General features: G+C 39.3%; 1 protein-coding gene across 1 annotated transcript; it reads right to left on the bottom strand.

The window, feature by feature from the left end:
- Positions 1–12,419: 12,419 nt before the first annotated feature.
- On the bottom strand, positions 12,420–13,426 carry LOC135712027 (heat shock protein 70 B2-like). Its single transcript, XM_065234989.1, has one exon. It carries the CDS (start codon positions 13,394–13,396, stop codon positions 12,449–12,451), a length of 948 nt encoding a protein of 315 aa, XP_065091061.1. The 5' UTR covers positions 13,397–13,426; the 3' UTR covers positions 12,420–12,448.
- Between the last annotated feature and the right edge of the window lie 202 nt (positions 13,427–13,628).

Here is a 13,628-nt window from a genome sequence, read left to right on the forward strand (position 1 = left end):
TTGAAGATGAATGATTAGAAATCAACTCTGCGTGATCGATTACAAATAAGTTATTTATTCAATGAGAATGTGGACTGAGTATAGATATTATACAAATTATATTATTTTCATGAAAATAAACGGTTTTAGTTTCCCTTAAATTAAACTTCGTTGTTTGCTAGAGTGTTATACAAATTTAACATACCGAAATCATGTTTTTATCTTCCATGCTAATAATTTTTCGATTGGGTGGAATTGTGGACAGTTGGATGGGTTGATGTGCTTGGCCACAAAATCAACAAAGGCCTGAATAAGCTTTCGATTAAAAAATATACGTTTCGACATCAGTAGTTTACCATGCGGGACCGAAATCCGTGCATCTAAGAAATCCATCCAACTCATATATTTTCCATCAGTTGCACGTATTGATGACTTTATAAATAAGTGAATGTACCTTAAATTGTATTCCGTTTGATCATAGTTTGTGAACTCCAGTTTGAAGAACTGAGAGGTTTAAAATATTTAATCGGTGAAAATATAAATTTTCCATAGTTTTAATATGTAAAAGTATGGATAGAGTTGAGCCACAAGGATTTAATATGTTATGTGTGTTGTGTAATAGGGTGTTTCATTTTGAAAAAAGTGATGAATTTTTGATAGGCCACCCTCCAGTTCGATTCATAGCCCCAAAATATGAACCTGTGCAAAAAATGGTAAAGATTGATGAAGGTTTAGAGGTCGCGCCAATGATTTGGATTTTGTATGGAGATTTTGGTGAATTAGTATGGGAAATTATTGATTTTCGTTTACATTGCTCTAACTTTGGTTGTAGTTGTCCAAACGTTGAAAAAAAAAAATATGTGGTTGTCATGACAATGATCAACAAGCCTGTTGTTGTTGCGATGAAATTGGCGTTGTTGCCTTGTACATATTCATCTGTCAATTTACCCTATTTTGCCATTTTTTCACATTTTTATAATTCTTGATACGCTGCAAAACTGAGCGTAGCAACTGTAGGCTTTTTGTTTATTGCCATAGCAATAACATACTAAATTTTTTCGACATTTGGACAAGTAGAAGCAAAGTTATAGCGATATAAGCGATTTTTTAAATTCTTCCATAGTAATTCCCATACAAATTTCAAATCATTGGCGCGACCTCTAAACCTTCATCAATCTTTACCAATTTTTGCACAGGTTCATATTTTGGGGCTATGAATCGAACTGGAGGGTGGCCCATCAGAAATTCATCACTTTTTTCAGAATGAAGCACCCTATTGTGTAATGAACTTTATAAATATGTAAAGTGTTGTAAATAAATTGTATGTTAATAGTATAAACTTGACATGGAAATATATGTGATGTGTGATTGAATGGGCGAATGTGCTGTGTTATAAAGAATGTGGATGGAGGGAACCTCAAGAAGAAACCAATCGAAGCGCCTACATCCGCTCTTATAAATGCGCCTACTTAGGTCCCACCCCAGAAACGACAGTGCCTTTTATTATCCCCCCAAACGGTGTTGGGAAGGGTCCGGTAACCCAACATAATGGTTATCTGGAAATTAATAAACGTACACGACGAACAAGGAGAGCGCTGCAGCGATACAGCTGGGTATCGCGTAATCAAGTACCATAGGAGGTGTAAAATGCGTGCATCACTCTACAAACTATACGACCTAAACCCATCCCTCGATCGCTTATGGAATTCCCCAATATCATTCCCTATTACCAAGCTGTCCAAGAGGATTTTTATCATTTCAGAAATGTACGACATTTCAGGGTGGTGAGGATGTTCGGGAGTGAGCCCAACAATTCAACCCTGGATTCTGTTGGTCACTCAAAGTAAATCACAACACCCCCCCCCCCCTCTCTCTCACTCACCTCACTCACTTTATCATCACCACGAACTCTACACTTTGGACTATGGCTACAGTACAGTGTGAGAGTACGGAGGCAATAGAGAGGACTCTCTTTGCAATCGGAGGCCGATCGGAATTCGAAGACTAACAACACAGGTGTAGTAGATAGAATAAGTGTTGAATAAATAATGAGTAGAATCAAGTGAACGTGAAGTGCGATAGTTCGCATGTAAACAAAATCTCATTGGTTAAAGACTTTTGATAGGTTAGCAGGTATAAATATGAAGTACCTAAGCTCGTTGAAGTCATTCTTGTAACGAATTTTGGAGGTGACGGACCCCCAGCAGCAGCAGAAACAGCAGCAACAGAAACAGCAGCAGCAGCAATAGAAGCAGCCGCACCCGTGGGAGCTGCATCGCTAATTCGTGTTGCCGTGGCCGAGGCTGGAAACCTCGGTCCGGTCACGACAATGGCGCAGTCGGTAGGATAGAATTACCATGACCTGATGGATGGTAGATAGAATTACCATGACCTGATGGATGGTAGAAAGAATTACCATGACCTGATGGATGGTAGATAGAATTACCATGACCTGATGGATGGTAGATAGAATTACCATTACCTGATGGATGGTAGAAAGAAATACCATGACCTGATGGATGGTAGATAGAATTACCATGACCTGATGGATGGTAGATAGAATTACCATGCCTGATGGATGGTAGATAGAATTACCATTACCTGATGGATGGTAGATAGAATTACCATGACCTGATGGATGGTACATAGAATTACCATGACCTGATGGATGGTAGATAGAATTACCATGACCTGATGGATGGTAGATAGAATTACCATGACCTGATGGATGGTAGATAGAATTATCATGACCTGATGGATGGTAGATAGAATTACCATGACCTGATGCATGGTAGATAGAATTACCATGACCTGATGGATGGTAGATAAGAATTTCCATTACCTGATGGATGGACTGAAGAAATTTAGAAATAATTAGAATTGTCATGACTTGATGGATGGACTGAGGAAATTTTTAAATAGTTAGAATTGCCATGACCTGATGGATGAAATATCTCTGAGATGGTAGATGAAAGTCCCTCGAGATGGTAGATAAAATTCCCCCAAATGGGTGGATATAATGCCCCCTTCCTCAATTAAGGAGAGTAGAAGAGGGGAAGAATGTAGTAGATAGAGTTAGTGTTGAATAAATAATGAGTAGAACCAAGTGAGCGTGAAGTGTGATAGTTCGCATGTAAACAGAATCTCATTGGTTAGAGAATTTTGATAGGTTAGCAGGTATAAATATGAAGTACCTAAGCTCGTTGAAGTCATTCTTGTAACGAATTTTGGAGGTGACGGACCCCCAGCAGCAGCAGAAACAGCAGCAACAGAAACAGCAGCAGCAGCAATAGAAGCAGCCGCACCCGTGGGAGCTGCATCGCTAATTCGTGTTGCCGTGGCCGAGGCTGGAAACCTCGGTCCGGTCACGACAATGGCGCAGTCGGTAGGATAGAATTACCATGACCTGATGGATGGTAGATAGAATTACCATGACCTGATGGATGGTAGAAAGAATTACCATGACCTGATGGATGGTAGATAGAATTACCATGACCTGATGGATGGTAGATAGAATTACCATGACCTGATGGATGGTAGAAAGAATTACCATGACCTGATGGATGGTAGATAGAATTACCATGACCTGATGGATGGTAGAAAGAAATACCATGACCTGATGGATGGTAGATAGAATTACCATGACCTGATGGATGGTAGAAAGAAATACCATGACCTGATGGATGGTAGAAAGAAATACCATGACCTGATGCATGGTAGATAGAATTACCATGACCTGATGGATGGTAGATAGAATTACCATGACCTGATGGATGGTAGATAGAATTACCATGACCTGATGGATGGTAGATAGAATTACCATGCCTGATGGATGGTAGATAGAATTACCATTACCTGATGGATGGTAGATAGAATTACCATGACCTGATGGATGGTACATAGAATTACCATGACCTGATGGATGGTAGATAGAATTACCATGACCTGATGGATGGTAGATAGAATTACCATGACCTGATGGATGGTAGATAGAATTACCATGACCTGATGGATGGTAGATAGAATTACCATGACCTGATGCATGGTAGATAGAATTACCATGACCTGATGGATGGTAGATAAGAATTTCCATTACCTGATGGATGGAATGAAGAAATTTAGAAATAATTAGAATTGTCATGACTTGATGGATGGACTGAGGAAATTTTTAAATAGTTAGAATTGCCATGACCTGATGGATGAAATATCTCTGAGATGGTAGATGAAAGTCCCTCGAGATGGTAGATAAAATTCCCCCAAATGGGTGGATATAATGCCCCCTTCCTCAATTAAGGAGAGTAGAAGAGGGGAAGAATGTAGTAGATAGAGTTAGTGTTGAATAAATAATGAGTAGAACCAAGTGAGCGTGAAGTGTGATAGTTCGCATGTAAACAGAATCTCATTGGTTAGAGAATTTTGATAGGTTAGCAGGTATAAATATGAAGTACCTAAGCTCGTTGAAGTCATTCTTGTAACGAATTTTGGAGGTGACGGACCCCCAGCAGCAGCAGAAACAGCAGCAACAGAAACAGCAGCAGCAGCAATAGAAGCAGCCGCACCCGTGGGAGCTGCATCGCTAATTCGTGTTGCCGTGGCCGAGGCTGGAAACCTCGGTCCGGTCACGACAATGGCGCAGTCGGTAGGATAGAATTACCATGACCTGATGGATGGTAGATAGAATTACCATGACCTGATGGATGGTAGAAAGAATTACCATGACCTGATGGATGGTAGATAGAATTACCATGACCTGATGGATGGTAGATAGAATTACCATGACCTGATGGATGGTAGAAAGAATTACCATGACCTGATGGATGGTAGATAGAATTACCATGACCTGATGGATGGTAGAAAGAAATACCATGACCTGATGGATGGTAGATAGAATTACCATGACCTGATGGATGGTAGAAAGAAATACCATGACCTGATGGATGGTAGATAGAATTACCATGACCTGATGGATGGTAGATAGAATTACCATGCCTGATGGATGGTAGATAGAATTACCATTACCTGATGGATGGTAGATAGAATTACCATGACCTGATGGATGGTACATAGAATTACCATGACCTGATGGATGGTAGATAGAATTACCATGACCTGATGGATGGTAGATAGAATTACCATGACCTGATGGATGGTAGATAGAATTACCATGACCTGATGGATGGTAGATAGAATTACCATGACCTGATGCATGGTAGATAGAATTACCATGACCTGATGGATGGTAGATAGAATTACCATGACCTGATGGATGGTATAAAGAATTACCATGACCTGATGGATGGTAGATAGAATTACCATGACCTGATGGATGGTAGAAAGAAATACCATGACCTGATGGATGGTAGATAGAATTACCATGACCTGATGGATGGTAGATAGAATTACCATGCCTGATGGATGGTAGATAGAATTACCATTACCTGATGGATGGTAGATAGAATTACCATGACCTGATGGATGGTACATAGAATTACCATGACCTAATGGATGGTAGATAGAATTACCATGACCTGATGGATGGTAGATAAAATTACCATGACCTGATGGATGGTAGATAGAATTACCATGACCTGATGGATGGTAGATAGAATTACCATGACCTGATGCATGGTAGATAGAATTACCATGACCTGATGGATGGTAGATAGAATTACCATGACCTGATGGATGGTATAAAGAATTACCATGACCTGATGGATGGTAGATAGAATTACCATGACCTGGTAATTCTGGGACGGATGGTAGATAAGAATTTCCATTACCTGATGGATGGACTGAAGAAATTTAGAAATAATTAGAATTGTCATGACTTGATGGATGGACTGAGGAAATTTTTAAATAGTTAGAATTGCCATGACCTGATGGATGAAATATCTCTGAGATGGTAGATGAAAGTCCCTCGAGATGGTAGATAAAATTCCCCCAAATGGGTGGATATAATGCCCCCCTTCCTCAATTAAGGAGAGTAGAAGAGGGGAAGAATGTAGTAGATAGAGTTAGTGTTGAATAAATAATGAGTAGAACCAAGTGAGCGTGAAGTGTGATAGTTCGCATGTAAACAGAATCTCATTGGTTAGAGAATTTTGATAGGTTAGCAGGTATAAATATGAAGTACCTAAGCTCGTTGAAGTCATTCTTGTAACGAATTTTGGAGGTGACGGACCCCCAGCAGCAGCAGAAACAGCAGCAACAGAAACAGCAGCAGCATCAATAGAAGCAGCCGCACCCGTGGGAGCTGCATCGCTAATTCGTGTTGCCGTGGCCGAGGCTGGAAACCTCGGTCCGGTCACGACAACAGGCAATGTCTGATAGGACAACCAGTCCAACCTGGGTCCTCAATATCAACAGCCGCCGGGTAGGAGGCTCAGTACGACAATTTATAATGTGATAAACATTTCTATAAATTTTGTATTATAATCCGGTATTTTGTTAATAAATATAGTATGTGTATACTAGTGTTGTGATTATTAATATAAGCGCTGCTTATTGCCTACTTTGGACGAAATCTCCAATTGAATTGACGATGAGACGGAATCCTAATGCATTCCTATCAACAAGAGAGCGAATACCTCAACACCCCAGTACCGGGAAACGTTCTTCCACTGGCTACAATTCCCTTACTGTGTTAGAGGTCGGTCGGTTTTAACCCCAACAACCGATGAAATATTTCAAACCACAAAGGTGAAACAAGACGTCTCAAAATATGATCGAACACCATAACATTTTAGGTACATTCACTTTTTATAAAAGTCACCTTTAAACATAGCGTGTGACATTACTCACAGGGCGGCCACTGACTCGAAACGATCAGGAAATACTAGGAAATGACCAGGAGATTCATTGGAACCTTTACGACCTCCCTCGGCTCAACCGTTAAAGTTGCAGGTAAAAGTAAGGCCATGCTGGAGGCGGCTGGGTTCGGTTCCCAGTTCGGTCTAGATTTTTTTTTTAAGTTAAAGCATTTCTCGACTTCCCTGGGAATAGAGTATGGTTCAGGGGTTGCACTTAATTTCGATGCGTTAGAAATATTTATTCAGATATGGCTATGGAAAATCGACTATTTTTTTTTAAATCTCTTCGGAGCTACCTCCAATTCACGTTTTTAAGAGTTGCCGCCATGCAAAACTTTTTTTTTTATAATATCCTTGGCTATCATTGTGAGCTTGAGCCCCCAAATTTCCAGACAAAGTGTTATTTTGTACACGCAAAAAAAAAGACAATCGTTTAAATAAAAATATTTGTGGGAAATATAAACATAAATTTCAAACGTAATAAATCTAAATCTCAATTTAAAAAGCGAATCAATCTACGAAAACTCCATCTGCTCGCATCGCTCTCCACCTTTTCGCAGGAAATCTTCAAAATCTTCATCAATCTTCCTTCTATCTAGTAAGTGTGCGCGCATCTCAAAACAGCAAAAAAAATGTCCTGTATCTCCGCATATGTCGCTCCCCTCGATTTTTTTGTTAAAAGTCATGTGACAACAATGTTTAAAATAAAAATTATGATACGATTATTTAAAAAATAAAATATTCATGTTGATAATAGACGTAAATATTTTTGATTGATTTGGCTGCTTTGTAAAAAAAAATAAATATTTTGTATTTTAAACATGATTTTCCAGTTTATTGATTTCATGATTTTGCAGTTTCGAACCTCTTTGGATACGGTTGTGCTATAAGTTTGTTCTCTGTTTTGTGCGTGCGTTCGCTTTCAAAGTTTTTGGCTGCATTTGCCGGATTAGCGCTGGCACTCTGCCTCTCGGACGGTTATATGTCTGTGAATGGTGGTTTTCTCGCTTACCGGGAAGTTTTGATTTTTTCTCCCGGACCAGAAATTAATGGCATCGCGAGTGATAATTTTTAATATCAGTTTATTTAAGCGCTTCAAGGTGCGTGAAAGAGCTCGGCATGATCGGTGTTGATTTTGGTTGCAAAAAATAAGTGTTTTCGAACGAAATTGGTATCAAAAGTGTACCAAAAGTGCTTCTGAACGTGTTTCGCAGTTGGGTGTGGTGAAATTCGTGAATTCACGGTTTATTTGCAGTAAAAATTCCGTATCACAAAATTGCAAACCGAGTTCCCTTTTTTTTGCCGTTCAACGACGACGGGTTAGCGAGAGAAAAATAAGCATCGGGATTGTGCTCCCGGATATATGTATTGATTTGGTGAGTCGTGAGTACGTTCCAGTTGATGATTGTTCTTATACATTTCTCGATTACATTTTCGAAGGGACGTCCGGAGAGCTTTGAGATTTGGGCGTTGTTGGTTTTGTGGGCAGACCTGTTGGTCACCGATTGCTCGCGAATAGGGGTTCAGTCTCGCAAACAAACTATATCAAATGATAGAGGAATCATGCCTCTACCTGTTTGTGTTGTTGGTTTTTGTGGATGAGCTTTGGATCACGAGGGATCGTTGATTGGCGTGTTTGTTTGCAGAGGCGATTGCGCCCTGGTCTCAAAGTTCTGTGAACGTGTCTGCTTTTGTGGGAAGTGCGTTTGATGGTCGGTTTGGTGTGACGCCGCTATAAGGTAGGGGAAAATTTCCCCTATCTGATGGTGGTGTTGGTATGAGTGAGCAGGATGCCGGTTCCGCCGGATTGGGGATCGGATGCATTGTTTGCAGGAGCGGATGCGTCCTTTCGGGGGAGCAATCGAGTTTTATTTTCATCGTTCCCATTTGTCAGAGGGATGACCTCGATCGTATGAAGCATGTTCCTCGGGGTTTTTACGGTTAGGTGTCTACGAATAATCCATTATGATTTTTTTCATGTTGAAGCATGATTCGTATAGAAAATAAATATCTCGATCGAATATGTAAGCTTGACACTTGACCGATTAGTTTTTTTTTGTGTTGTTAAGTGTGTCCTTAACATGGCGATTCGATGCTGGAGAGTAGTGAACATATGTATTATATGGCTTGGTACGTAGTAAATCTTTACTACGATGGAAGTGATTCGTATATTTTTTTTTTCTTTCTTTTCCAGCTTTGGTTCAAATACCTAGATAAGTCTATTGATCTAGACTGAATACTTTCAGCCCATCGATAGTGGAATAGCGTAGAATACACATTGTGAAGATTCCCCATTTTCAGCTTTTCTACAGGCTGGAGTTGTTGTTTGAACTATTTAGTTTATCACTTTAATTTATCTGTAAAAAAAATTTTCAGAAGCATTCTGACAGGTTGATTCAATAATATTTTGATGATGATAAATCTTCCTAATATTCACATTACATGTCATAACTGTTATTTTTCAGATACTCCACATAATTGTGATTTCATATCTTCCTCCTTCAAGATGGATGTTTAAGGTTCACATACTTTGCCAGCAGACAAAATGGGGTCTTTGCAGTATAATTATTTTGTTTTTTTTTTTCAGTTTTCATTCAGACTGGATCTATTGATTTAAATTATTTAAGTTTTCTTCCAGCTCTTCGATAACGGAATATCATTAGATTTATACTGTAATGATTCACTCTCACAGCTTTCACCCTGGTTTTGTCTGTTGATTTGATTTGTTTAAACTGGTTTTCAGCTTTTAGGTGTTGGCAGTCGCGGGCGGTCAATTTTGCTCATGCTCATGCTTTAAGTTTATTTTCAGCTTTTCGATGATGGAACGTCTTCAGATTTATATTATAATGATCCACCATTTTGTTTAGGCTTCAGGCAAATCCAAGTATAATGTATGATAACACTGATTTATTTAAAACCATGGTCGCATCACTTATCAAGGTGAATCCTGATCCAACGAACCCAACATACTCACAAAATCTCCTTTCCTGTGTCTTTTGTTCGGGTGCAGAGGTAAACACGGCCCACAAACAACAAAAATCACTCTAATATTCCTTCCCTACTCCCACCTGATTGCAAGGACGTGGCCGGCGCCGTTATTGATTTACAAAATATGGAGTCACTGAAACTTGTACAATGAGAATGGGCGGTCACTCCCAGCCCCATTCAGTTGATTCATTGTACAATTTGTGATCTGATCAATCACGGAAAAGCAACCATTGATATGTGCAGTCAATCTAAGCTAAGCTAAGCTAAACATGATTTTCCAGTTTATTGTAAACGTATTTTATGTTTAGAAAAAAAAAACACATTTTTATTTATGACTATAAATTATTTTCGAATGCGCAATAAATCAAATAAAAGTGGCCAATTAGGATAAATCATCTTGGGGTCTTCGATACATTAAATCCAGATTTAAATACGTTGCAGGCACTAAGATGATTCACACTAATCATGTACTTTAATTTGCATTATCGTCATCACATGATCCGGATGCAATCACATCCGTATTCAGAAGTGACGCGATGGTATTTATCCAATCCACCTTTCCATTGTCCATCTCTCCATAGGTAAACTTAACAATACTATGGGGATTTTGCAGCATGCAGGATCTTTCCACAATCACGTCCAGACACGTATAGAGCAATCGCTTTACTTTGAATAATTAATACATTTAAACATTTCTATTTTATAAAACAGCAAAAAAAGGTTATCTTCCATTTAATTCCACTTAATTAATTTTGGTATCCATGACAGATACGTATTTCGACTACAATGTGCAGTCTTCATCAGTGTCATTCCCACTAAAGAACTTATCAAAATCTAACCCCCTTAAGTACTCATCCCCTAGGTATAAAAGTCAAGATCACAGGTATATAAATGAAACTACAATTCCCACTACTTTAGTGGGAATGACACTGATGAAGACTGCACATTGTAGTCGAAATACGTATCTGTCATGGATACCAAAATTAATTAAGTGGAATTAAATGGAAGATAACCTTTTTTTGCTGTTTTATTAAAGCATTCCGCTAACAACCCATTTTCATTACTTCATTATGATGGCTACCAAGCCTTTGGGATTTTCCTTATTAGAGAGTTGAATAGATTTTTCTCCTTTAGCTTACTTAAATCTTTGGTTTTAATTAGTTAGGTAGGTTCCGATTCAACACATTGTAGTTTCATTTATATACCTGTGATCTTGACTTTTATACCTAGGGGATGAGTACTTAAGGGGGTTAGATTTTGATAAGTTCTTTAGTGGGAATGACACTGATGAAGACTGCACATTGTAGTCGAAATACGTATCTGTCATGGATACCAAAATTAATTAAGTGGAATTAAATGGAAGATAACCTTTTTTTGCTGTTTTATTAAAGCATTCCGCTAACAACCCATTTTCATTACTTCATTATGATGGCTACCAAGCCTTTGGGATTTTCCTTATTAGAGAGTTGAATAGATTTTTCTCCTTTAGCTTACTTAAATCTTTGGTTTTAATTAGTTAGGTAGGTTCCGATTCAACACATTGTAGTTTCATTTATATACCTGTGATCTTGACTTTTATACCTAGGGGATGAGTACTTAAGGGGGTTAGATTTTGATAAGTTCTTTAGTGGGAATGACACTGATGAAGACTGCACATTGTAGTCGAAATACGTATCTGTCATGGATACCAAAATTAATTAAGTGGAATTAAATGGAAGATAACCTTTTTTTGCTGTTTTATTAAAGCATTCCGCTAACAACCCATTTTCATTACTTCATTATGATGGCTACCAAGCCTTTGGGATTTTCCTTATTAGAGAGTTGAATAGATTTTTCTCCTTTAGCTTACTTAAATCTTTGGTTTTAATTAGTTAGGTAGGTTCCGATTCAACACATTGTAGTTTCATTTATATACCTGTGATCTTGACTTTTATACCTAGGGGATGAGTACTTAAGGGGGTTAGATTTTGATAAGTTCTTTAGTGGGAATGACACTGATGAAGACTGCACATTGTAGTCGAAATACGTATCTGTCATGGATACCAAAATTAATTAAGTGGAATTAAATGGAAGATAACCTTTTTTTGCTGTTTTATTAAAGCATTCCGCTAACAACCCATTTTCATTACTTCATTTCTATTTTAGATTTAAAAGAACAAAATTCGTATCCGTGTAATGCATATTAAAGAGATTCATTTTTAATTTGAACTTCTAGTAACAGAAAGGCGTGTTTCTGGTAGCCTTATTTGCTGGTTTTTTTTTTGATTCTGCGCTCCATTTCGCATCGTTCCATATAGCTTTAGTCCATTCCATGAGCGAAATGACGTTTGAACAATTTTTAGTTTGCACGGCGACCAAATTAGCGGGGTTCAAAGTAAAACGGGTTCAGATTAAAAACGGTTAGACCACCGGAGGTTCACGGTACAATGTTGACATCTTTCAAAGGATATATGAGGATCATATTTAAATTCAATTTAGAGACACGAATTTCGGAAAGCTTTCGAATAGTATAAAGCCAGTAACACAGATCTCTTGAATTCATAAAATAATTTATTTTCATGAAAATAAACCATAACAATTTAACAGCTAAATCACAAATACTATCTTACAATTCCGTAATCACACAAGCTTCTAATTCAGTCTTCTTCATTCAAACTAAGAAATTAATCTATTCAGTCGACCTCCTCAACGGTGGGTCCCGTTCGGCCTCCGAAGCCTCCCGCCTGTTGGCCACAGCTCGAGGCTCCTGCCGATGATCCTGCTCCCTGATGCAACCGAGTCATAATTGGACTGCACACTCGACTCAGTTCCTGCATTTTGTGGTCGAATTCGTCCTTCTCGGCCATCGTATTTCCATCCAACCATCGAAGGATCTCGTCACACTTGTCCTTCACTGTGTTCTTGTCCGACTCGCTCAACTTGTCACCGGCCGATTCCAGCGACTGTTTCAACTGGAAGCAGTAACTCTCCAATTGATTTCTGGCCGAAACACGTTCCTTCTGCTTCTCGTCTTCCTCGTGGAATCTCTCCGCCTCGGCCAACATTCGATCGATGTCCGCCTGACTCAATCGACCCTTGTCGTTCTTGATTGTGATGTTCTTCTCCTTTCCGGTACTCTTCTCCTTGGCCGATACATTTAGAATACCGTTTGCGTCCAGATCGAATGTGACCTCAATCTGAGGAACGCCTCTCGGAGCTGGTGGAATGCCTGACAGGTCGAATTGGCCAAGTCGATTGTTGTCCTTGGTCATAACTCGTTCTCCTTCGAATACCTGGATCGATACTCCCGGCTGGTTGTCCGCATAAGTCGAGAATATCTGAGTTTGCTTGCATGGAATTCGGCTGTTGCGTTCAACAAGCTTGGTCATCACACCGCCAGCTGTTTCGATTCCTAGAGATAGTGGAGCCACATCTACCAGCAGCACATCCTGAATCTTCTCGTCCTTGTCGCCACTGAGAATGGCAGCTTGAATAGCAGCACCATAGGCCACGGCTTCGTCTGGGTTGATTGACAAGTTCAGAGACTTTCCACAGAAGAAGTTCTGAAGCAATGATTGGACCTTTGGAATGCGTGTTGATCCACCGACTAGTACTATGTCATCGATTGATCTCTTGTCCATTTTGGCATCGGATAGAGCCTTCTCAACTGGTAGCAGTGTAGAACGGAACAAGTCAGAGCAGAGTTCCTCGAATCGAGCTCGGGATATTTTCGTGTAATAGTCGATTCCATCGATAAGAGCATCGATTTCAATGGTGGCTTCAGTGCTGGATGACAATGTTCGCTTTGCTCGTTCACATGCCGTTCTCAGACGTCGTAGAGCACGAGGATTGGATGAGATATCTTTCTTGAAC

Source organism: Ochlerotatus camptorhynchus, unplaced genomic scaffold, assembly GCF_037179485.1.
Source record: "Ochlerotatus camptorhynchus isolate MF236.1 unplaced genomic scaffold, CSIRO-AGI_Acam_v1.1 ptg000455l, whole genome shotgun sequence".
Classification (NCBI taxonomy): domain Eukaryota; kingdom Metazoa; phylum Arthropoda; class Insecta; order Diptera; family Culicidae; genus Ochlerotatus; species Ochlerotatus camptorhynchus.

What these genes read in the sequence shown, in the direction of transcription:
- LOC135712027 (XM_065234989.1), bottom strand. Translation starts at nt 13,396, where the DNA reads ATGGACAAGAGATCAATCGATGACATAGTACTAGTCGGTGGATCAACA.